General features: G+C 44.3%; 1 protein-coding gene across 1 annotated transcript in view; it reads left to right on the top strand.

The window, feature by feature from the left end:
- LOC126088309 (neuronal acetylcholine receptor subunit alpha-7-like) overlaps positions 1-26,811 on the top strand; it is a 336,530-nt gene that overhangs the window by 179,788 nt on the left and 129,931 nt on the right. Inside the window, exon 5 of the mRNA XM_049906440.1 lies at positions 22,269-22,344. Within this exon, the coding sequence (XP_049762397.1) occupies positions 22,269-22,344 (76 nt within the window). The remainder of the gene's footprint in view (positions 1-22,268; positions 22,345-26,811) is intronic.

Below are 26,811 nucleotides of genomic sequence, written 5' to 3'. Positions count from 1 at the left end.
TCGTGGAACCATGTTATCGCTGTTATGTACATACTGTTAGTTCCTCGATCTACGAAAATGATCATAAGATATACGTTGATCATCGAAAACATAATGACCACTGCACACCGAGAGAGTGAATGACACTTGGTTGCGTTGTGGGCACCCACGCATGAGAAGCCTCAACCCTCGTTCAGATTAAGTGACAAACACATGGTGTTTTGTCTCCAAGAATGAGTAATGTAAAAGGAATTTTGATGATCGGTTTCGTTGGCTTCTCTTGGTACCTTCTGGGCTGGTCTTCTTGTCACTCGCAGCAGAGCTGACAGCAATTCACTGCTCCGGGAGCGGACGTCGTCGGATACATGTTCAGTGTGACAGCTGTGAAACAGCCGGCACGGCTGCTCGGGCAGCCCTAAATTCGTCCTCGGACATCTGCTGCAGCGCATCAGCAAGATACGAGACGTTGTCGAGTACTGCAACTCCCAAGGGAGCTTTGGTGGTCTTTGAAGGCATCGTGGCAGCCGTGGACTGTTTGGGCTTTACTGTAGACTACCAACATCCTATCATGCTTGCTGTCTTCGCTGACGGCGATGTCATCTTCAAGTAAGATGCCAAAATCGTACACAGCGTTTTCAGGAGAATGATAGAGAACTTTCGATATTGGGTACCAAACTCGTCTGATTTGAACGTGATGGACACGACTCGGGCGCTTTCGGTAGCAAGTTCCACACTCACAAACGACCGACTCATAATTTACTTGAAGTTCGTGACCTGTACACAAACCTGTGTTGCCATATACCTTCAGACACTTACCGAGGCCCTGCCGACTCCATGCCACGTGGAATCGCTGCTCTATTGCAAAGGTGGACAACACGCTATTATGAAATGATAATTAAATCAAGACCCTAAGCTGCCGACAGGCGTTGATATACAGCAACGGCGGAAGTTGAAAATGTGTGTCCCGACCGGAACTCGAACCCAGGATCTCCTGCTTACAAAAAACAAGTGGCTCTGAGCACTATGGGACTTAACATCTATGGTCATCCGTCCCCTAGAGCGTAGAACTACTTAAACCTAACTAACCTAAGGACATCACACACATCCATGCCCGAGGCAGGATTCGAACCTGCGACCGTACCGGTCACGCGGTTCCAGACTGAAGCGCCTAGAACCGCACGGCCACACCGGTCGGCTCCTGCTTACAGGGCAGACGCTCTATCCATCTGAGCCACCGAGGGCACAGAGGATAGTGCGACTGCAGGGATTTATTCCTTGCACGCTCCCCGTGAGACCCACATTCCCAACTTAACGTCCACATATTACATTCGTTGTGCCCCTGCCCATTACACCCATTACGTGCGACAGACAATCTTACCGAGTCCCGTAAGAGTTCGAGCAAAGCGTGTGCATCCGCACAGAAGAATGTCAATGGCCTGTTAGCCGTAACTATATGAAGATTGTATCTGTTGTTTCGGACATGTCTGAAACGTGTGACTAAATATATGAAATGTGTTGTCAAAATCGAGAGAGGCTAGTGCTCCCTTATTTTTACACACCCATGTTAGATACCTATGTATGTATGTATTAAACCGGTGACCAAGAAACGACGGAGGGGCTTCGTCTTGCCGTAGCCCTCCGTGGTTCACAACCCCACAACAGGCCACAGCAGTCCACCCACCCCACCGCCGCCCACACCGAACTCAGGGTTACTGTGCGGTTGTTCTGCCCCCAGTGGACACCGCTCCCCCCGCCCCCCATCCCTCCCCAGAAACGTCTCGTTCCAGACGAGTGTAACCCCAAATGTTTGCGTGGTAGAGTAATTATGGTGTACACGTATGGGGAGCTACCGCCGACACAGTGTAACCGAGGCGGGATAAGGGGAACCAGCCCTCATTCGCCGAGGTAGATGTAAAACCGTCATAAAAACCATCCACAGACTGGCCGGCACACCGGACCTCGACACTAATCCGCCGGTCGGATTCGTTCCGGGGACCGGCACGCCTTCTCGCTCGGGAAGCAGCGCGTTAGACGTGCGGCTAGCCGGGCGGGCTAGATCCCTATACTTGTCTAAGGCGTTTAACATGAAACGACCTTAACTGCGCTTGTTAGGTAATGTCCGATAATTCAAGGCTAGATTGATTTTATTCTGTTTCTAATTATCCATGTAAAGGTTTCAAAATCTGTATTCAATCAATGGAGCAGACGGTAGTCGGAGCAAATTGATGCTATGCACTTTTTTGGAATTAACACTGAGAATCTCTGTAAATCGAGAGGAGAGTCTGATACCGTGAATTTTTTCGTTACTCATTTCATTGAGTTCTGGTCCAATAAACACCAAAATTCAGCGTAAAATTTTATAAGGGGTTCGTCGAAGCCTGCTGCTTTCCGTTTTCGATCTCATCTCAAGTGTTTTTTTTTTTTCTGCTAGCTGATTCTTTGTCATGCTCGATGATTGTGACTGCGATGTCATCGAACAGATTCTGTTGCATGCTTTCATTAGTTTCAATCTGTAAAATAACCGGTGACGTGCTGTCCAGTGATTGTTTGGAAGTTGTAGACATTTCCCTGTAGGCCTCTCAAGTAGGTAATTAATGTCTGTCTAGCTCTTTCGATTCTCTAATCATATGGCAGATGAAGATATTTTCGTCATTGACTTCTATCATGCTGCGTGCCCTAACTTTGGTTCCTTCCAGTAAATGTCTCGTCTGTGTAATTATTTTGGCTTCTTATGTGAACTGAAGTCTCATTAGTGGTCGTAGTCTTGGTGTATAGATATCGTAGAAACACTTCTGCTTCCTAGAGTCATCCCGTTGGAAGGGGAATCCAAGTCACTTCTTACGGTCTAACACTTCCTAAGGATTTAGGCTTATTGATCTTAGATCTGTTTTTGTAGGTCTTTCTCGCTTTTTCTGGCCTTCGAAAGCGAGACGATAGGTTGAACTGATGACTGAACCGGTAGGTGACTGTATGATATGTCTCCATTCTTGCGTGTTCTATTTTATTGGAACCACTCCAGCCAGTTGTTGGATCGTTGTACTGTTGATATGTTCGAGCAGAGAAATCTCTAATGCTCTTCTCAGTATCTGCATTTCCATGGCCTTTAGTGAGTGTTCAGCACTTCTGCAACTCGTAGACCGCAAAATAAAATTCTTTTATCTACTTCCTCCTGTAATCTTTCTCTTCTGCGAACTGATAACGCACTTACTTAGTCGGATTTACAATTATTTGTGTCCACCAACCAGTGCGTCGAATGTAACTAGAAACTTCTGTAATGCATTGTTTCCAAACTAATTCAACGGCCTGAATCGGTCCTGGATCTCGTATAATTGTCGGGTTGCTATATCAGGTGCGTCTCCCCACGAAAGATTTTTGGTTTTGCAAGTTTAACTGAATTGTGATGGGCAAATTGTCTGAAACGGCACATGCCCTAACTTCCCTAACAGAAATGAATTGTGCAAGAACCTTGTCTACAGAAAACCTACCGAGGCAGCTCTTCGAGTTGGAACTGAAATAAGTAAAACCATATTTTTGCCATCGTAAATGTGTCCAACAGTCTATTAATTTGAGTCCATCCGTAAAAATCTGATGCTCACGGTAAAAATTTAAATTGGGATTCTGGCATGCCTTGTTTAAAATGCAATTAAAATCGCTGTCTATAATGATTTTAGGATAAGGTCTAATAAAAAGATTTCCAGCTTCATCCCAATAAAACGTACTTCGTTGGCTGCGTGAATTACATCCAATTTTTGCATGCGAGCTAAGGTTCATTACTTGTTTCCACATTATAGCTGCACCACTTTCGTTCCCAACGTGGATTTCTACTACGTAGCCAGCAATGTTGAAACTACCTCTTATACAAATACTATGTCTAAATAGGTGGCATACAGATATTTTTCAAAGTTTCGAATTTTAGTATCGGAAACAATTCTATTTATATAGACTGTTGTTGTTGTTGTTGTTGTTGTTGTTGTGGTGGTGGTGATAGTGGTCTTCAGTCCGAAGACTATTTTAATGCAGCTCTCCATGCTACACCATCCTGTGCAACCCTTTTCATCTCCCAATAACTCTTTCAGGCTATATCCATCTGAATCTGGTCATTGTATTCATCTCTTGGTCTCTCTCTACGATTTTTACTCCCCACACTTCCTTCCAATACAAAATTGGTGGTCCCTTGATGTCTTAGAATATGTCCTATCAACCGATCCCGTCTTCTAGTCAGGTTGTGCCACAAGTTTCTTTTCTCCCCATTTTCACTCAACATCTCCGTATTACTTACATGGTCTACCCTTCTAATCTTCAGCATTCTTCTGTACCACCACACTTCAAGAGCTTCTATACTCTTCTTGTCTAAACTATTTATCGTCCATGTTTCACTTCCAAAGATGACTACGCACCGTAAAAGTATTTTCAGAAAAAATTTATTGGCACTTACACCTACAATCGGTGTTAAGAAACTTCTTCAGAAACGCTTTCTTTTCATCGCCAGTCTGTATTTTATATCCTCCCTACTTCGGACATCATCAGTTATTTTGCAACCCAAACAGCAAAGCTCATCTACTACTTTAAGTGTCTCATATCCTAATTTAATTGCTTCAATTTCAACTGATTCCATTCCACTACATTCCATTATCCTTGTTTTGCTTTTGTTGATGTTTATCTTATATCCTCCTTTCAAGGCACTCCGCCACAAACCGTACAGTGGCTTGCGGAATATCTATGTAGATGTTCCAATCCATTCAACTGCTCTTCCAAGTTTTTCCTATCTGTGACAGAATTACAATGTCGTCGGCAAACAAAGCTTTTATTTCTCCTCCCTGGACATTAATTCCCGCTCCAAATTTTTCTTTGGTTTCCTTCACTGCGTGTACTGTGTACAGATTGAATAAAACCAGGGATGGGCTACAAATCTGTCTCACTCCCTCCTCAGCCAATGCATCCCTCTCATGCCGCTCGACTCTCACAATTGCCATCTGGTTTCTGTACAAGTTAACAGCATTTTGCTCCCTGCATTGTAGCCCTGCTACCTTCAGAGTTTCAAAGAGAGTATTCCAGTCAACTTAGCCAAAGCTTCTTCTAAGTCTACAAATGCTATGAACGTATAGTTGCCTTTCCGTAACCTATCTTCTAAGATAAGTCGTAGTGTCAGTATTACCTCACGTGTTCCTGTTCTCTGGAATCCAACCTCATCTTCCCCGAGACCAGCTAACATCACTTTTTTTTCATTCTTCTATAAAGAATTTGTGTTAGTATTTTGCAACCATGATTTTTTTAAACTATCTGCTGCTATTTTGAAATTTCGCTTGAAGTCCATGGCGGGCTGTGTTTAGTCTTCCGTGTCTTCCGACTATTCTAAACTTGCTGCTGGTGTATGCGTGACTCCTCTATCCATAAGCTCGGCTACCTGTACATCAGTTTTCATAGCTGCATCATCGTCGTCTACTTCGGGAGATGATACGCCCTTTTGCTCCTTTGATGAGCACTTCTCGTATTTTTTGAGCGTTATTCGTGCACTCTGAAGTTTAAATTCTAAATCATGTGTCTCCTCGGATGTCTGTCTGCGCGCTACACGCTTCGGTGTTTCAGGTTTGTGTTGCGAGTTTGCCGGAGGCTCCTCTTGTTTATTTTCGGCTTGGTGAGTTGCTACACTTGTTGATGTTTCCTCTCTTTGCTCTGGTCTGATTTTGATTATGCGAATATCAGACGCGAGGTCTACAGGCGTGGCAGTGTTTTGGTTTTTCTGCTACCGACGTTCCGCTCTGCTTTGTTTATTAGTTTTAGGAATAAACTGCTGTTCTGTGTCACGTTCCCGACCCAGTGAATTTGCTTTTACTTTCTGTGCCTGAAAGGCAGTATTTCTGTCGTCGTTATTGGTTGACTTCATGATTTTTGTTGAGAAATCGATCGCGTTTAGAGGAAATCAGGATTTAACCTTAGCTCTCTAGGTTTTAGAAAGTAGCAGCGGAATATCTACGTGTTTCCAACATTTCTTAATAGTAAACGTATACGCCCCCAATGGGGGTAATGGACTCAGACAAGGAAGTGCGTTTAATTTGGTTGAAATTGCCAAACTTTTTATTAGATCTTATGCTGCAATCATTATTCCCAGCGATTTTAATTGCGGTCTGAACAGCAAATGGTTTCTCACGCGAATTATCTTCGCTAGTACTACAGTTGAGTCGGTGCATGTTGATCCCTGATAGCTGCAATAGGATGGGCGCGAAGGCTTCGTAGACCTACCTTAATCAGTAAAGTAAGCGATTTTATAAACGTGTCTATGACAGCGCCTAAGTGTCGTCACAGTTCTGTAGATGTTGTCGCCTGCAGCCGTTGGCTCGTCACAGGTGAAAGTGCTACGAGCTGTCAGGGAGCTTCTTGCGTCGCCTGTACCTTAGGTGAGTTCTTGGGTATGGTTTCCTTGTCCTACGTCTGTATTCGAATGGACGAGATTATTTCTGAGCTGATGTGTGTGGGTATGTTGTTTTAATATGTTCCAATGAGCCACAATTAGCGCAAGGGCGCGGCTACCCGTTGTAAATTATTAAGCCCTGGAAGCCTTATGCGGGTAAGTACGACGGAATGTGCTTTTTATAATCAATTTTCATGATCTTTAAGCCGTAATCGAAGTCATAGGGTTCATTTCCCGCCCGTTTTTCGCTGGTTACTTGAAAAAGCATGCCGTAAACGGAATGTTCATCTAATGTCGCCCGCTGTCATTTCGAAAGGCAAGCTGAAGACATGAACCGACTGTAACATCCCGGCTAGGTCGGAGGTTTTCACCGCTCAGGGGCTGGGTGTTGTATCGACGTAACTGACAATACTATTGAAATGGCTGAATGGGTACGGCACGAAAGGGAATAAATTGAATAAAAATCTGTAAGCTCAATCCAGGATAACTGATCGCAACCTTACTTGATCACCAGTCTGCAGGTTGAGTCATTACTGTAACACAAGTATCATCATCGCATAGTTTCACCTCTACAGTGTCCGCAACTAAATTATATTTCAAGCCAGTTATTTCATGATGTTGCAACTTAATCTTTTCAAAGAGCCAGTCATCGAATTCGGAAATCGTGTGACGTGCAAATTCGTATTGGAAGGTAAATTTCGCAGTACATCGTTGGCACAAGTTTTCCTTGTCATTGATAGTCCTGTGTCGTACTCACGAAAGTTGGCTTGCTGAACGACGGTTTCTGCCGGCGCGCGCGAAGCAAGAGCTATCAGGCAAGTCCTCTCTAGGCGGCAACCGTAGCGGAGCATCACTAGACCACCAGGACAGCCTCTTTTTATACTATTATCCATTTACACAGATGCGACGTAGCGGTTACTACGTTCAATCATTATAGCTTAGTAGCAACTTAAAAACAACGTAAAGCAAAGCTTTGAAACTCGAAACTCGTACCTGCATTATGCGAACCTCGTTTTAAAGAGCGTTGAATGCTGCTAAGCTATCACGAATTCGCGCATTTTCCTTTAAAGTGTAAACAGGATGTTTAAGTGTGTCCAATTGACGCTGAGAATGTCATCACGATTGCTTTGCAGGTTCGGCAGCTGACGTGCGCAGCTAACAACTGTCTGGTCAGTCGCAGTTCGAATGAGAGTCGTAGTACTTACCCACAAGGACTACTTCTGTAGAGTAAATCCCTCTCTCCCGTGAGAAAATCTGTGGGGTCTGAAAAGTAGGAGGGAAGTCATGGCAGAATAGAGGTGCGACGGAGTGTCGTGAGTTGTGCCTTTATAGCTCGTCAGTTTGCCTACGGCGATCACCGTGCGAGGACGTGCTGTATTTACTGTACGTCCTAGCTGCGCAGCAGAGGTCGGGAGAAACAAACGTACAAGGGAGTACTGCGGCTAAGTCATTCGATGCAGCAACTGTATGTAAGTTCCTGCAGAGCATAAGGCTAACATGGAAGAAATTCGAAAGAATACGGACTGATTTAGCTGACCTTTTGGTTGTACCAAACCGAAGATAGCCAAGAGTGATTACTGGCTTATTGTCGAACGAGCTTACCTTTATAATATATATATATATATATATATATATATATATATATATATATATATATATATATATATATATTTCAATTTAATTTACTTCAGAAAACAGTTTTTTTAGCTCACAACTGACATATCAACGATTCATGGACAAGACTAAAGTAGAGGGTGATTTTGTGAAATCATGATTTATCGACATCGCTGGCTGGAGGGTTGGGTTGATTTGGGGGGAAGAGACCAAACAGCGAGGTCATCGGTCTCATTGGATTAGGGAAGGACGGGGAAGGAAGTCGGCCGTGCTCTGTCAAAGGAACCATCCCGGCATTTGACTGAAGTGATTCAGGGAAACCACGCAAAACCTAAATCAGGATGGTCGGACCGCGATTGAACCGTTGCCCTCCCGAATGCGAGTCCAGTGTGCTAACCACCTCGCTCGGTCCTGGCCGGAGGGATCATGTACCGGTAGGGTACGTACCAATCCATTTGAAATGCTGGACTAACATATTTAATCAGAATTGAAGACTTAAATAGGATTATCCAAATAAAACAGGAGGAGAGGACAACGGATACCCACATAAAAGTCTATAAGGGTGTTCGAGAGGTTCACATTGGTTTAAAACTCTTGCTCCATCTTACATTAATGTGATACCTTTTTGTGTCCTGCCCGTCTATAAGTGTCAACCCAATACGTGTGCGGTATGTGGACAAGTTGGTCACTTACAGAGGCGAAGTATTCACATCCGTAAACCCTTTCGACTACCAACAGCCGAAAGCGTAAATAACACCCACGAGATGATAACGGAAGCCACTTATGGTGCCTTGGGTACCAATTGAGTCCAACTATTAAAATCGGCTAGCAGCACGATCGAATTGTTCTCGTCATTATTATTATTATTATTATTATTTTTTGAAAAACCAATACTGACACTGTGAGGCGGTACTTCGGGCCGCATATGTACCCATCTCGTTATTAACCGCTAACCTACGTAAATTACTATGTTATGAGCTCTTAATAGAGTATCTGTAGCAAGGGTGCGATAAGCTGGCCACCAGGTCCCAAGTTCTGATGGTTAAAAACCGACACCATTCGGAACACTTCGTGACGACTTCTGTTTTTTTTTTTTCAGATTGCTGCCGCCTGTCCCTTCCCCCCCCCCCTCTACGCCCCTGTTTGCACATCCGTGCATCACCCCCTCCCCCCCAACCCCCCGAATCGCAACCCACACACGACTTCAAAGTCGTAACACTGTAATTGCTTGACGAAGTGGTGTTGTGTTGTCTGTCTGAGCGGATGAATAACGTATTAAAAACAGTAACTGAACTTATATTTAAACACATTGCGCAATTGCGACACGATCTCACTGATTTACTAAATGTTTTCAATGCCATTTTACTTCTACTCATCTTGTTACATTAAAATAGCCTTAATTTATTCATATTCTTTGCTACAGATATGTACTGCATTTGAAGATCACCATTTCGATAACACGTATTCACGAATCCCTGCTAATGTCGTTTTAAATTTACATCACAGCAGCTGATCTGTAGGAGCCGCGCTCGCCCGTGAGTTGTCAGATGACAAACAATAAAACTTTCCTCCCCTCACGCCCTCTAACCCCGCAGTGGCCATACAACTTATCCCTCTGTCCCTGAGGTAAGCGGCCTACTTTACTTTGCTCATTGCCGAATTCACCAACGTCAATTAAAAGTAAGCGCATCTTAAAATTTTGCTGTCTCTGTAAGTATATTTGTTACTGAACAGTTAAAGTACACTCTTAAGAAGTTTTTAACGTTAGATGAAGTTTTTGGATTCGGCCATTCGTCGTTAGATGCGGCACGAATACCTGGCTTGCGCCGCATGCGGCCCGCGGGCCTAGTTTGATGACCACTGCGTTAGAACAACACACTACACATCAAAGAGAAATCCACTCAAGCGAAGAAAATTTAGGAGAAACCAGCACGCCCACAGCCGAACCCTCCACGTCACACGCGATTGGAACGATGGCAAACCTACGTCCCAATTGCTACCATTATCATAGGCGAGAGAATTTCAGCAAAGTATGGAGGAAACCTCTTTTCTTTAGGCAAACTTGACTACCACTGAATCACCAACTAATAAATTTTCGATAAGCACGAAAACTATAGAGTGTGCTGTCCCGCATCTACGCAAAGCGAAGTCATTAGCAGTCAGTACATAGCTACGTCTTTATCTCAACCGGATACATACCTCTGTCAGTCGAAAGCTGAATGAGTCCTAGCATCACAAGATTTTACTTACAAATAAGAGAAGAAATAAGAAAATCAAGTAAAAGAAGAACTCAAAGATCTTCCATGTTAGTAATAACCGAAGTCAATGTGAAGACAGCTGTGAACAAGCACTCGCTAGGTGAACCACAACCTGAACTTGCCGTAAAACCCAAACATTCCCTGGTCTGAAGACATATCTGCTCTTGCGACAACTGTGAATGCACAAATATAGATGTACACAAATACGGAAACGATCGGTGTGTTGCCTCCGTTTTGGACGCCAACTATTCAGATAGTTGATAAAGACAAACCCGTTACGATGGACAGTTGGTCTTATATCCATTGACTGCTTTCCTACGGGTTGCTATGAAGCATATGACGCAAGCTACTACGGTAACAGCATAGGACCATTACATCACGGACCTAAGAAAATCAAGTTAATTTCCCAGCCTGCAACACTGAGAAGTTTTCCGTAGAGCGAAACTAACTAGGCGTTGTCGGTGTTGTAATGATACAAGCTTCGTACAAGAAATAATGAGCCCAAATTTGGGAGAAACATATTTAAGACATCGCTTTGAACTTGGAATGCGCTCTAGAAGTGCTTTCCGGGAATGTCCCTCCAGCAGCGCGTCGAAGCAGCTTCAATCACCGCTACGGTCTTGTGATGTTATGCCTTGAGTGTTGTCTTCGCTCGGTGGATCTGGGGAAGTCCTCCAGGGCCATGTTGGGACTGTAGGAGACTGGGGAAGCGTAGCATCGTCGTTCCGTACAAGGTAGTTGTTCACAACAAATGAGGTAGGCTTGATCCATTGTCATGATCCAAAGGCTCGCCTTACTCGGTTGACCCTTCCCATGAATCTTCCCAGCAGTTCCACGTAGGAAGCACCCGTGATGGTCTGCCCCTCAGGTTCAAATTCGTGGCGGACCCCGTCCTTGGCATCGAAGAAGACGATCAGCGTGCTTGGGCCTTTGAACTCCCTTTCGAGAATTTTAATGAGGGGATTGCTAGTGTGTGCCATTCAGGACTTCGGAGTTTTATCTCGTGGTCGTTCTCAAAAAACAAACATTCCTTCGCCTGTTATCACACTGTAAAAAAAATTCCTAGTCTGTTACATAGCGTCTGTCGTAACTTCTGGGACGAGCTGGTCGTTTTCTCATCTACAAATACTAGGAAATGATGGCGTGAACAGTCATTTTATGAATTCCAACCGAGTCGGTGAACATTCGAACGCCTACCCGCCGGTCTGAATTCAACACATCACGCACACGTCGCATATAGTCCTTGTTTCTGCCTTCGATGGGCGTTCTGCACGGGATACGGGATTCGTTTCCCACACTACGTCAACGGTATTTGAAGCAGTTGTACCATCTCAGAACAGTAGTTTTTGAAATGCGTTGGTTTCTGAACAACTGCTGGATCATGGCCACCATCTCCATAGCTGACTATTCGAGTCCCGCACAGAACCTGATGGCACAGCTCTTACGACAGAATACTGCACTTTTAAGCTTCGACGGAGCCTACAGACAGGAATGAACTAAAACCACATGAAGCCCATACGTGAAAGACAGCAGATGAAGACTTTCCCCTCCATTTAATCGAGCTGCAGCAAGCGCTGCGACGTACAGTCGCGTTATAAAAAAATTAAAACTCATTACTTTTTGAACAACTTTTGTCAGTCTTGTACATGACTATTATTATCTGAGCTAAAAATAACAGGGATTCATCAACACGTAGATGCTATTGAGAGCTAGTTGGGAAGCTATTGGGATACATGAACGCTCAAGAAGATTAAGCGAGTATACTACTTATTCCCACATACACCTTTTGAAATGGTCATGATGGTAGGAAGAAAGATCCCATGGACGACGATTTCATTAGAGACAGAGACAAAACCTGAGTTGGTTAAGAAAACTGGTCACGTCCTTCTCAAAAGATCAACCTCGGCTTTAGCCTTAAACTATTTAGGAAAAATCCCGGAAAATCTAAAGCGAGAACTCTGGACGGGGAATGAACCGCTATCCTCCCAGTTACAGCGCCTGTGTCTTGCCACTGCAACACCTCGCTCAGAGACACTGACAAGAAATACGGAAGCTTTTGAGCTCATGAGGAGTATTACCGACATCTGTTCTTCGCGGGCACCATTCGCGAATACGAGAAATACCTTCCGTCACATGCTGTTAGTTGACTTGCGAAGTATAGATGTGTATTTATGTGTCACGCGTAGTAGGATGGTTCAAAGCGCGCCTATACCTTTCGTCTCCATCCCACATGGCTTAATAGGAATGAAGTAAAATACTCCATACCCATGGAGTTCCTTCAATCTACTTTGATACAATATGAGAGTGAGAGGTCTTGCACAAACTTACAGTTGTACTTATAAGTACCTTTGGGATGCCCTAAATGAACAAGATCAGTGGTGGGCCTCTATGAACAGTTGGCATTGGAAAGACAAAAACCGCTGTACCGTGGATCTCATTTAACCTCATGTACATATTGCCCATATGAGGATACAGCTGCAGTCCCTTATTTAACCGGGCATCTTCTCAAGACTGTGCTTATGTGACGTATTATTAATTCACGCGAGGAGAAAATCTATTCAGGGAATCATGCACCGCACACGAATGTTGTGAATCAGCTTTAGATCCAGCACATTACGTTTCTTGATCAGTCCCAGCGTGAGCTGACGTACTTGAAACGTGGTTTCCTAAACTAGATGGTGAGCAGAAACAACAACAAGATATCATAAATAATTCGCAATTGAAATCGTTTTGAAAACATATTAGTGAAAGTAAGACAAGTCGTATGGCATTGTTAGCTGGGAGAACACTGATGGTAAGTTCAGCTACCTAATGTTGAAGGTTTTCTTCCCTCTTGCGTATCTGTTGGATGTAGGTGATTGCGCTGAGAGGGTGTGGAATTTAGAGTTGTGTTAGTATTGCTGATAAGGCGAAAAATATGGGAGAGTTGATCATGGTGGTCGCAGGTAGCTTACTACACTCGATAAACCAAGGCATCCGTGCCTCTGAACGGTACCATGCGACAGGCGCATCATCCTTAAACAACACTGCATTAGTGCAGTGGAGAGGTTTGGAATTATACCAGGAAATTTGCGTAAAGTCTAGTAACCAGGAAGTGTTCGCCAGCACCTCTCTTCTCCTTGACGACGAAATGACGACCATGAACACTTGTTCCATGATCAGAACCAAACTGTCTTACAGCGCCACCGCATAGCCATGTGTTAGCGACCTCCGATACGGCGAAGAGTGGGAACTGCACTTCTGCACAGCAGTTGCAAAATTCGCAATTCTTCTGTCAATTCGCCACAACAAAAACTCCTACATTGCCCCACAGAAATGTTTTCATAAAAATCTAAGAGCTAACTCACTCACTATAGTCAAACTAAATTCATTAAAAACAAAAGTAATTCATTGAAAAGAATTAAGTACACGCCTTGTAGATGAGATGCTGTATATTAATGTAATACAGGAAATACTTAATGAATCTTCGTTTTAAAACGTTTATTATCGGAGCGTGGAATGTCAGATCCCTTAATCGGGCAGGTAGGTTAGAAAATTTAATAAGGGAAATGGATAGGTTAAAGTTAGATATAGTGGGAATTAGTGAAGTTCGGTGTCAGGAGGAACAAGACTTTTGGTCAGGCGAATACAGGATCATAAATACAAAATCAAATAGGGGTAATGCAAGAGTAGTTTTAATAATGAATAGGAAAACAGGAGTGCGTGTAAGCTACTACAAACAGCATAGTGAACGCATTATTGTGGCCAAGATAGACACGACGCCCACGCCTACTACAGTAGTACAAGTTTATATGCCAACTAGCTCTGCAGATGACGAAGAAACTGAAGAAATGTATGATGAAATCAAAGAAATTGTTCAGATAGTGAAGGGAGGCAAAAATTTAATAGTGATTGGTGACTGGAATTCGGTAGTAGGAAAAGGGAGAGAAGGAAACGTAGTAGATGAATATGGATTGGGGCTAAGAAATGAAAGAGGAAGCCGCCTGGTAGAATTTTGCACAGAGAACAACTTCGTCATAGCTAACACTTGGTTCAAGAACCATAAAAGAAGGCTGTATACATGGAAGAAGCCTGAAGGTACTGACAGGTTTCAGATAGATTATCTAATGGTAAGACAGAGATTTAGGAACCAGGTTTTAAATTGTAAGACATTTCCAGGGGCAGATGTGGACTTGGACCACAATCTATTGGTTATGAACTGTAGATTAAAACTGAAGAAACTGCAAAAAGGTGGGAATTTAAGGAGATGGGACTTGGATAAACTAAAGGAACCAGACGTTGTAGAGAGCATCAGGGAGAGCGTTAGGGAACGATTGACAAGAACGGGGGAAATAAATACGGTAGAAGAAGAATGGGTAGCTTTGAGGGATGAAATAGTGAAGGCAGCAGAGGATCAAACAGGTAAAAAGACGAGGGCTAGTAGAAACCCTTGGGTAACAGAAGAAATATTGAATTTAATTGATGAAAGGAGAAAATATAAAAATGCAGTAAATGAAGCAGGCAAAAAGGAATACAAACGTCTCAAAAATGAGATTGCAGAAAGTGCAAAATGGCTAAGCAGGGATGGCTAGAGGACAAATGTAAGGATGTAGAGGCTTATCTCACTAGGGGTAAGATAGATACTGCCTACAGGAAAATTAAAGAGACATTCGGAGAAAAGAGAACCACTTGTATGAATATCAAGAGCTCAGATGGAAACCCAGTTCTAAGCAAAGAAGGGAAAGCAGAAAGGTGGAAGGAGTATAAAGAGGGTCTATTCAAGGCGATGTACTTGAGGACAATATTATGGAAATGGAAGAGGATGTAGATGAAAATGAAATGGGAGATATGATACTGCATGAAGAGTTTGACAGAGCGCTGAAAGATCTGAGTCGACATAACAACATTCCATTAGAACTACTGACGGCCTTGGGAGAGCCAGTCCTGACAAAACTCTACCATCTGGTTAGCAAGATGTATGAGACAGGCGAAATACCCTCAGACTTCAAGAAGAATATAATGATTCCAATCCCAAAGAAATCAGGTGTTGACAGATCTGAAAATTACCGAACTATCAGTTTAATAAGCCACAGCTGCAAAATACTAACACGAATTCTTTACAGACGAATGGAAAAACTAGTAGAAGCCGACCTCGCGGAAGATCAGTTTGGATTCCGTAGAAATATTGGAACACGTGAGGCAATACTGACCCTACGACTTATCTTAGAAGCTAGATTAAGGAAAGGCAAACCTACGTTTGTAGCATTTGTAGACATAGAGAAAGCGTTTGTCAATGTTGAATGGAATACTCTCTTTCAAATTCTGAAGGTGGCAGGGGTAAAATACACTGAGCGAAAGGCTATTTACAATTTGTGCAGAAAGCAGATGGCAGTTATAAGAGTGGAGGGACATGAAAGGGAAGCAGTGGTTGGGAAGGTAGTGAGACAGGGTTGTAGTCTCTCCCCGATGTTATTCAATCTGTATATTGAGCAAGCAGTAAATGAAACAAAAGAAAAATTTGGAGTAGGTATTAAAATCCATGGAGAAGAAATAAAAACTTTGAGGTTCGCCGATGACATTGTAATTCTGTCAGAGACAGCAAAGGACTTGGAAGAGCAGTTGAACGGAATGGACAGTGTCTTGAAAGGAGGATGTAAGATGAACATCAACAAAAGCAAAACAAGGATAATGGAATGTAGTCGAATTAAGTCGGGTGATGCTGAGGGAATTAGATTAGGAAATGAGACACTTAAAGTAGTAAAGGAGTTTTGCTATTTGTGGAGCAAAATAACTGATGACGGTCGAAGTAGAGAGGATATAAAATGTAGACTGGCAATGGCAACTAAAGCGTTTCTGAAGAAGAGAAATTTGTTAACATCGAACATAGATTTAAGTGTCAGGAATTGATTTCTGAAAGTATTTGTATGGAGTGTGGCCATGTATGGAAGTGAAACATGGGCGATAAATAGTTTGAACAAGAAGAGAATAGAAGCTTTTGAAATGTGGTGCTACAGAAGAATGCTGAAGATTAGATGGGTAGATCATATAACTAATGAGGAGGTATTGAATAGGATTGGGGAGAAGAGAAGTTTGTGGCACAACTTGACTAGAAGAAGGTCTCGGTTCGTAAGACATGTTCTGAGGCGTCAAGGGATCACCAATTTAGTATTGGGGGGCAGCGTGGAGGGTATAAATCGTAGAGAGAGACCAAGAGATGAATGCACTAAGCAGATTCAAAAGGATGTAGGTTGCAGTAGGTACTGGGAGATGAAGAAGCTTGCACAGGATAGATTAGCATGGAGAGCTGCATCAAACCATTCTCAGGACTGAAGACCACAACAACAACATTTGAAATGGCGTTTAAAATAATGTGATTAATCATATTTAGTGTCCAGAAGGAGTATCTAGGAAATAGAATTGTGAAAACCCGAGATACCGGGGGAAGTATCAACTCTGATGATCAGTCGAAAGTACATCATCGTTTTATAAATATCGATATTACGCTTGTGAGTAGCCGAGTGTCATGGGAAGTCAGTATCTGGGTCTCCCCCTTGAGTCCTCGAAACTGCTGTAACACCTAGAGGAATGGAATCTACGAGGTGTTAGAATTGTTCTCAAGCGATATTGATCCAAGTACTATCTTCAGTTATTCATCGTAATTGGTGCTGGGTTCATCGATGTACGAGGCTATTTACTGAATCCCCCAAATGCTCGGTTTGTGTTAAGATTCGGTGCTCTAGAGGGCAACGTCAATGTCGTTGTTTCACTTGAGTGTTTGTCAAGCTACCTGCTTGCAACAAAATCGCTGTGACATGTTGCATTCTCGTGTTGAAACATGGGTTTTCAGTCAGAGTACTCTAATGTAAAATAGGATATACACTCCTGGAAATGGAAAAAAGAACACATTGACACCGGTGTGTCAGACCCACCATACTTGCTCCGGACACTGCGAGAGGGCTGTGCAAGCAATGATCACACGCACGGCACAGCGGACACACCTGGAACCGCGGTGTTGGCCGTCGAATGGCGCTAGCTGCGCAGCATTTGTGCACCGCCGCCGTCAGTGTCAGCCAGTTTGCCGTGGCATACGGAGCTCCATCGCAGTCTTTAACACTGGTAGCATGCCGCGACAGCGTGGACGTGAACCGTATGTGCAGTTGACGGACTTTGAGCGAGGGCGTATAGTGGGCATGCGGGAGGCCGGGTGGACGTACCGCCGAATTGCTCAACACGTGGGGCGTGAGGTCTCCACAGTACATCAATGTTGTCGCCAGTGGTCGGCGGAAGGTGCACGTGCCCGTCGACCTGGGACCGGACCGCAGCGACGCACGGATGCACGCCAAGACCGTAGGATCCTACGCAATGCCGTAGGGGACCGCACCGCCACTTCCCAGCAAATTAGGGACACTGTTGCTCCTGGGGTATCGGCGAGGACCATTCGCAACCGTCTCCATGAAGCTGGGCTACGGTCCTGCACACCGTTAGGCCGTCTTCCGCTCACGCCCCAATATCGTGCAGCCCGCCTCCAGTGGTGTCGCGACAGGCGTGAATGGAGGGACGAATGAAGACGTGTCTTCTTCAGCGATGAGAGTCGCTTCTGCCTTGGTGCCAATGATGGTCGTATGCGTGTTTGGCGCCGTGCAGGTGAGCGCCACAATCAGGACTGCATACGACCGAGGCACATAGGGCCAACACCCGGCATCATGGTGTGGGGAGCGATCTCCTACACTGGCCGTACACCACTGGTGATCGTCGAGGGGACACTGAATAGTGCACGGTACATCCAGACCGTCATCGAACCCATCGTTCTACCATTCCTAGACCGGCAAGGGAACTTGCTGTTCCAACAGGACAATGCACGTCCGCATGTATCCCGTGCCACCCAACGTGCTCTAGAAGGTGTAAGTCAACTACCCTGGCCAGCAAGATCTCCGGATCTGTCCCCCATTGAGCATTTTTGGGATTGGATGAAGCGTCGTCTCACGCGGTCTGCACGTCCAGCACGAACGCTGGTCCAACTGAGGCGCCAGGTGGAAATGGCATGGCAAGCCGTTCCACAGGACTATATCCAGCATCTCTACGATCGTCTCCATGGGAGAATATCAGCCTGCATTGCTGCGAAACGTGGATATACACTGTACTAGTGCCGACATTGTGCATGCTCTGTTGCCTGTGTCTATGTGCCTGTGGTTCTGTCATTGTGATCATGTGATGTATCTGACCCCAGGAATGTGTCAATAAAGTTTCCCCTTCCTGGGACAATGAATTCACGGTGTTCTTATTTGAATTTCCAGGAGTGTAAATGATGTGTACGGATTTCCACATAACGTGCTCCTGTCATTCGTCCCTGAGATAGAGAATAGGACCTAAGTGCGCCCATACGGACACAACGTGCTGACATGAGGAAAGTTCCCAACCGATTTCTCATACACAAACAGCAGTTGACCGGCGTTGCCTGGTGAAACGTTGTTGTGATCCTCGTGTAAGGAGGAGAAATGCGTACCATCACGTTTCCGACTTTGATAAAGGTCGGATTGTAGCCTATCGCGATTGCGGTTTATCGTATCGCAACATTACTGCTCGCCTTGGTCGAGATCGAATGACTGTTAGCAGAATATGGAATCGGTGGGTTCAGGAGAGTAATACGGAACGCCGTGCTGGATCCCAACGGCCTCGTATCACTAGCTGTCGAGATGACAGGCATCTTATCCGCATTGCTGTAACGGGTCGTGCACCCACGTCTCTATCCTTGAGTCAACAGATGCAGACGTTTGCAAGCCAACAACCATTTGCACGAACAGTTGGACGACGTTTCCAGCAGCATGGACTATCAGCTCGGAGACCATGGCTGCGGTTACCCTTGACGCTGCAACACAGACAGGAGCGCCTGCAATAGTATACTCAACGACGAATCTGGGTGCACGAATGGCAAAACGTCATTTTTTCGGAAGAATCCAGGTTCTGTTTACTGCATCATGATGGTCGCATCCGTGTTTGGCGACATCGTGGTGAACGCATATTGGAAGCGTGTATTCGTTATCGCCATACCGGCATATCACGCGGCGTGATGGTACGGGGTGCCACTGGTTACACGTCTCGGTCCGCTTTTGTTCGCATTGACGGCACTTTGAACAGTGGACGTTACATTTCAGATGTGTTACGACTCGTGGCTCTACCCTTCATTCGAGCCCTGCGAAACCCTACATTTCACCAGGATAATGCACGACCGCATGTGGCAGGTCCTATAAGGGCCTTTTTAGATACAGTAAATGTTCGACTGCTACCATGGCCAGCACATTCTCCAGATCTCTCACCAATTGAAAACGTCTGGTCAATGGTGGCCGAGCAACTGGCTCGTCACAATACGCCAGTCACTACTCTTGATGAACTATGGTATCGTGTTGAAGCTGCATGGGCAGCTGTACCTGTACACGCGATCCAAGGTCTGTTTGAGTGAATGCCCAGGTGTATCGAGGCCGTAATTACTGTCAGGGGTGGTTGTTCTGGGTACTGATTTCTCAGGATCTATGCACCCAAATTGCGTGAAAATGTAATCACATGTAAGTTCTAGTATAATATATTTGTCGAATGAATACCCATTTATCAACTGCATTTCTTCTTGGTGTAGCAATTTTAATGGCGAGTAGTGTATAAGTGACTCACTCTATGTTTTCCAAAGTATTACATGCATAAATATTATTGATTCAGGATGAAAATGTGCACTCACTAAGTTCGCATTTTTTACTCTTCAAATGTTTTATGAGTGCCCCACTGTTCATATGACACAGGTATACCTGGTGATAAATTCGTTCCATACCTTATCTAGCAACATCCAGTCAGTGGTCATCACAGCAGCATTTACGCGTTCTCTGAGCTGTTCAGATGTTCTTCGCAATACATAAATAAGGTCCTTAATGTCCCTCAAAGGAGGAAGTCTTACGGCGTTATGTGAGGCTATAAACCGGGCGGAGGGTGGTGGGTCGTTGGGGGGGGGGGGGGGGGGCGGAGGAGAATGGCAAGAGAATAGAGTACGTCGATCTTCAGCACTACGTCCAACCCAGATAGCGACGAGCATAAATGCTCAAATGAGGGGGTGCAATGTCTAGATGGAAGACGGAATCACTGTATCACCAATCATTTGCGGAAACAACACTAACTGCAACATACCAAGACAAGGGATAACCGCCACAGTGTTCTCACAGAAGAAAAACGTCTGTGACAATGCGCAGAAAGCATTGACCTTCGGGGAATCTCGTTCATGCACCATAATTTCATGAGGATGTTGAGTGCCCCACACTCTCACATCATACCGAGTAACCGTGGATGATGCATGGAAGGTTGCTTTGGAGGCGAACTGTACATACCCATGTACCTCCTGCATTGAGATGCAGAACGAAAGGCGCCGAGTTGCAGACGACACGGTGTAAATATAACTGCTGACGCAAAATATACCACATCGTTTGCTGCGGTAATGCAAGTCCTTGGTTTGCGCAGGTAACTGATGTTTTGGACTGTATACGACATTTTCCCTCACCCTCTCTACGGTTGAATGTGGCACACTTAGTCGACAGACAATCTGAACTAAACTCCTCCCGAACAGGCCAGGAAAGCCCAACGGCAGCGACCGGCCACCGTGTCATCCTCCGTCCACAGGCGTCACTGGATGCGGATATGGAAGGGCATGTGATCAACACACCGCTCTCCCGGCCGTATGTCAGTTTCCGAGAGCGGAGCCGCTACTTCTCAATCAAGTAGCTCCGCAGTGTGCCTCACAAGGGCTCAGTGCACCCCGCTTGCCAACAGCACTCGGCAGACCGGATGGTTACCCATCCAAGTACTAGCCCAGCCCGCCAACGCTTAACTTAGATGATCTGGCGGGAACCGGTGTTACCACTGCGGCAAGGCCGTTGGCCTATACAATCAATCAGTCTCCCTAAATTGTCAATAGCAACGCACATTGCTCTGTTTATATAGCAGTTCTTTCCTATAATTACTTCTGAATGCACGCTGCACAGTTGTAGCAGATAAACATTTCGCGTATTCCAATATACAAAAACTCTTTTCTTGCTTTGTCGCCATTTTGTCGAAGCACTGCTCTGGTGACGCAAACTGGTGGGCAGAATGAAAACTCAAGAATCAGTCGTATTTGTACATGTAAACTTTGGACAAAAAGGAACTTTGAAAACGAATGACTCAGTTATGGTTGCCCCGTATGTCTCTGCGGACGAAATGTCGTCCGTTCGTCCAACGCTTACGGTAGTTCTGAGTGTCGATTTCCGCGGGTAGAAACTTTATCTTTGCGGTATGACATGATTAAGAATGTGTTGACCTCGTAAATCTTAATTGTAAATCGATATGTTACGACTAATGTGTCGTACACTGAGTATCGTCCCGAGTTCAAAGTCCGTCAACTCACGACGTAATGTCATTTCACCAAACACCTCTCTGGAACAGGCTGCTCAGATATCGTGTCTACATTTGTGCCAAACGCCACATCTATCCGCAACACTAAGGTGTCACGCCTGGTACATCTTCATATGGAACAACTTTCCTTGCGAAATTTGGAGACTCAATTTTCTTCTGTGGAATAACGTTATTTCTTTGACATTTCTAACAGATCGAGAAGAATACCATTCACAGTATTTTGTAAGTACTATCTCCAAATTCGCGTTCAGTGATTAGGCAAACTAGGATGGTTTGAGGAGGATGGCCAGGCTAGGACTCGAAATGCGCACCTTCCGAATACAAATACATGTTGTTACAGCTGCGCCACTCTGCCCGGTTCTTACATCAGTCACATCAAGTACCAGATGCATGGGCCATACATGTGCCACAGTCATTTTGTTGTATCTAGAAAACAAGAATTTTTCTTGAAGTCACTCGTGGCGAGTGCACTCCTCAGGGTGAGCAACCGCGGCGAGCACACGCGCAAAGCTAGGTGCGGATCCCCGCAGCATGTAGTGCACGCAGCATGCGCCTCGATTCACCAGCACTGGCAGTTAGTCGCTGACTGTTTTTACTCTGTGCAGCTCGACCTGGTGCTCAACTCGGAAGAGGGCGGGGACCTCTCCGACTTCATCACCAACGGCGAGTGGTACCTCATAGGTAAGTATGGAAAAATGTTCGTCTCATCCTAGTTGATGCAAGCATTCGATTGTGTGGACCGTAGAATACTTTTGCTTAAGCTGGAACATAATTGGACTAGGGATGAAGGTTAACAATTGTTCACTTAAAATCTGTTAAGTAGGAAGCATATATATCAAAAAAAAATTTGCATCACCTCGGTTCCAAGAGTTCCAGAACCTGTATAGAAAATTGGAATAGAGATCAACATAAACATCATTTCAACCCTTTTTAAAACCACACATTGCATGTTGTACCACCATACAGCGAGACCTTCAGAGATGGTGGTGGTCCAGACTGCAGTTCACACCGGTACCCGGTACCTCTAATACCCAGTAGCACGTCCTCTTGCATTGATGCATGCCTCTATTCGTCGTGGCGTACTATCCACAAGTTCATCAAGGCATTGTTGGTCCAGATTGTCCCACTCCTCAACGGCGATTCGGTGTAGATCCCTCAGAGTGGTTGCTTGGTGGCTCACGTCGTCCTTAAACAGCCCTTTTCAATCTATTACAGGCATTTTCGATAGCGTTGATGTCTGGAGAACATGCTGGCCACTCTAGTCGAGCGATGTCGTTGTCCTGGAGGAACTCATTCACAAGATGTGCACGATGGGGGCGCGAATTGTCCATGAAGACGAATACCTCGCCAATTTGCTGCCGATATGGTTGCACTATCGGTCGGAGGATGGCATTCACGTATCGTACAGCCGTTACGGCTTCGATGACCTCCAGCGACGTACTCGGTCCCACATAAAGCCACCCCAAAACATCAGGGAACCTCCACCTTGCTGCAGTCGCTGGACAGTTTGCCTAAGGTGTTCAGCCTGGCCGGGTTGCCTCTAAACACGTCTCCGACGACTGTCTAATTGAATGCATATGCGCCACTCATCGGTGAAGAGAACGTGATGCCAATCCTGAGCGGTCCATTTGGCATGTTGTTGGGCCCATCTGTACCGCGCTGCATGGTGTCTTGGTTGCAAAGATGGACCTCGCCATGGACGTCGGGAGTAAAGTTGGGCATCATTCAGCCCATTGCGCACAGTTTTAGTCGTAACACGACGTCCTGTGGCTGCACGAAAAGCCTTATTCAACATCGTGGCGTCGCTGTCAGGGTTCCTCTGAGCCATAATCCGTAGGTAGCGGTCATCCATTGCAGTAGTAGCCCTTGGGCGGCCTGAGCGACGCATGTCATCGACAGTGCCTGTCTCTTTGTATCTCCTCCATGTCCGAACAACATCGCTTTGGTTCACTCCGAGACGCCTGGACACTTCCCTTGTTGAGAGCCCTTGCTGGCACAAAGTAACAATGCGGACGCGATCGAACAGCGGTATTGACCATCTAGGCCTGGTTGAACTACAGACAACACGAACCGTGTACCTCCTGTTCTGTGAACTGGGGTGATGCAAAACGTTTTTGATGCAAATATGTGCAACCAAAAATGAAACACAATTCAAACAATATTATCTCTGTATATGGCAATATGACACAAGTATAACTTAACGTAAATGGTCTCGGTAATGGGGTAGCCGGTAAGATCAGCACATGGCAGTCAGAGAATAGATTAACGCTTAACTACAACAAAGCTCAATGCATACAGCTTCTGACACGTAACTCCAGTAAAAAAAGAGAATTTTTATGCCTGGAGGTGGCCAAACAATCAGTGGAGTTGACCATATTAAATTCCTTGGACTGACAATGTACATAAATAAAAATGAATGTTTCTTTGTAAGTTTGTCCCCTATGTGTTCCTAAATCATTCGTTTGATTGAGATGAAACTTCGATGAGTTGTTCTCCGTACGCCCGCGAAAGTCCCTAGCCCAAAAAAACAACAAATGTACGACGCAACATTCAGGGAAATACCCAGATTTATGCTTGCACTGTTTGAGAATGAGAGCACTTTGCGACTGGCAGCAAACTTTACATAATTTATAATTTCAACTCTTTATGAAAATTTTCCTCCCTGACACCGCTCACAAAATGATGAAAGGGAAAAAGGCTTATCGCTTACTACATTTTCGTTGTACATGTCGAAAGCTACCGCATCAGGCATGACGTTTTCATGTATTACTTTGTTACTACCAACTCTATTTGTACCTTATTCTGCCTACCGTAGCCATATATGTCATTAAATTTGGCGGCAAATTTCTATAACTCTACTACACAGTTCAGGGGATATGACGTCATAAACACTGAGATGCGTAAGAAACTGCCACGTCAGGCAGGTTTTATTACTTCTTTACTACTTAAGCTATTTGCAACACATTTCGCAGACGTATTAAAAAATATATACAAAACCACGGGCATATTCCAATGCAACTTCGCGTCAAAATTTCAAATCAATCGGTCAAGAACTTTCCGAGAGTTGCTATTAAGAACAGACTAATAAAAAATATAAAATTTTCCTATCGCGTCCCAACAATATGCCACTCGAGTTCTAAGGTTTGCAGTCTCCGATGCGACACGCATTTGGAATGATCATTAGCAAGGTGCAAGGACAATAACTACAAATTTGTGGACTAAATTTGGACAATCTGTGCTTCTGACATGGACAACTGTATGTGGCTTGCTCAAGAGTTGGGAAACTCTCTACTTAACCCTGTACGCACCAGACGGAAAAATAAAAAATATTGTGTATCCAAAGCACTTCAATAAACAGATTACAAAATCAAACACTTTTTTTTCCATTCCATGGCCTTGCAATGTATGTCAGTTAAAGCTATTAGATAATAAGTGTCTCGATCAGATCTTGTACATGTACAGGATGGTGCTATCTTCAGAACAAGAACAACGATTTAACAATCCATGCTGATCAGGAAATGAGTTCGCAATTCGCGAATACATTTCCTTATCAGTATGGATTGTTAGATGATTGTTCCCCTTCAAATACAGAAAACGTTATTACCTCAAGACACTCCACTTTATCAGTGGCCTATGCGATTTCGTTTTGGCTGCTCCAAAGGCGTTCTATGGTACTTTGGTGTGGGTTTTCCGTGGGTGTTAGGCCAGCATACATAAGTACAAATGAAAGAAAAAGTAATAACGTCTCTTTATTTTTTTCGAGCAACTCCTACTCCACATAGCGGCGTCCTCTGAGACGTTGTTGCGAGTACAAGAGGGTGCCTCAACTTGATTTTTTAAATATGTTTTTTGCTGGCGTTGAACCAAAGATTCCTCATAGCCATCTACATAAAACCTTTTGTATTATTACCACATCAAAAAATATTTTTTAAGAGTCTCTATGTGTAGTTCCCAGTTTTCTTCACTTGTTTAAATTCATGTGTAAATCAGGAACTTACTTTGTACGACGAAAGGTGGACATAGTAATTTAACTTGGAGACTGTTGTGGTCTTCAGTCCGAAGATTGCCTTGATGTATCTCTCGATGCTACTCTGTCCTGTGCAAGCCTCTTCATTTCACAATAACTACTGTAATTTACATCCTTCTGAATCTGCCTGCTATATTAATCTCTTGATCTCCCTCTACGACTTTTACCTCCCACAGTTTCTCCAGTACTAAACTGGTGATCCCTTGATGTCTTAGAATGTGTTCTACCAACCGATCCCTTCTTATTGGTCAGGTTGTGCAGTAAATTTCTTTTCTCCCCAATTCTATTCAGTACCTGTTTATTAGTCATGTGATCTACCCATCTAGTCTTCAGCATTTTTCTGTATCGCCGCATTCTACTCTCTTCTCGTCTAAATTGTTTATCGTCCATGTTCCACTTCCATACATGGCTACACTCTATACATGTACTTTCATAAAAGACTTCCTGACACTTAAATCTATATTCGTTGTTAATAAATTTCTCTTCTTATGAAACGCTTTAAATGCCATTGCCAAATTTTATATCGTCTCTACTTCTGCCGTTATCAGTCTCCCGTCTATTAATCTAATTCCCTCAGAATCGCATGATTTCATTCCACTACATTCCATTATCCTTGTTTTGCTTTTATTGATGTTCATCTTATATCCTCCTTTCAAGACATTATCCATTCCATTCAACTGCTCCTCCAAATCTGTTGCTATCTGTGACAGAATTACAATGTCATTAGCGAACCTCATTTTTATTTATTCTCCCTGGACTTTAATTCCTATTCCAAATTTTTCTTTGGTTTCGTTTACTGCTTGTTCAATGTACAGACTGAATAACATCGGGGTGGCTACAAGCCAGTCTCGTTACCTACTCCACCACTGCATCCCTCTCATGCCCCTCGACTCTTGTAATTGCCTTCTGGTTTCCGTACAAGTTAATAGCCTTTCGTTCCCTGTAGTTTACTCTTGCTACCTCTAAGAATTTCAAAGACAGTATTCCAGTCAACACTGTCAAAAGCTATCTCTTACTCTGTAAATGCTATAAACGAAGAACTGTCTTTCCGTAACCTATTTTCTTAAATAAGTCGTAGAGGCAGCATTGCCTCGCACGTTCCTACCTTTCTCTGGAATTCA

The sequence above is a fragment of the Schistocerca cancellata genome, chromosome 6 (assembly GCF_023864275.1).
Source record: "Schistocerca cancellata isolate TAMUIC-IGC-003103 chromosome 6, iqSchCanc2.1, whole genome shotgun sequence".
Classification (NCBI taxonomy): domain Eukaryota; kingdom Metazoa; phylum Arthropoda; class Insecta; order Orthoptera; family Acrididae; genus Schistocerca; species Schistocerca cancellata.
This window is presented reverse-complemented; position numbering and strand designations above follow the sequence as displayed.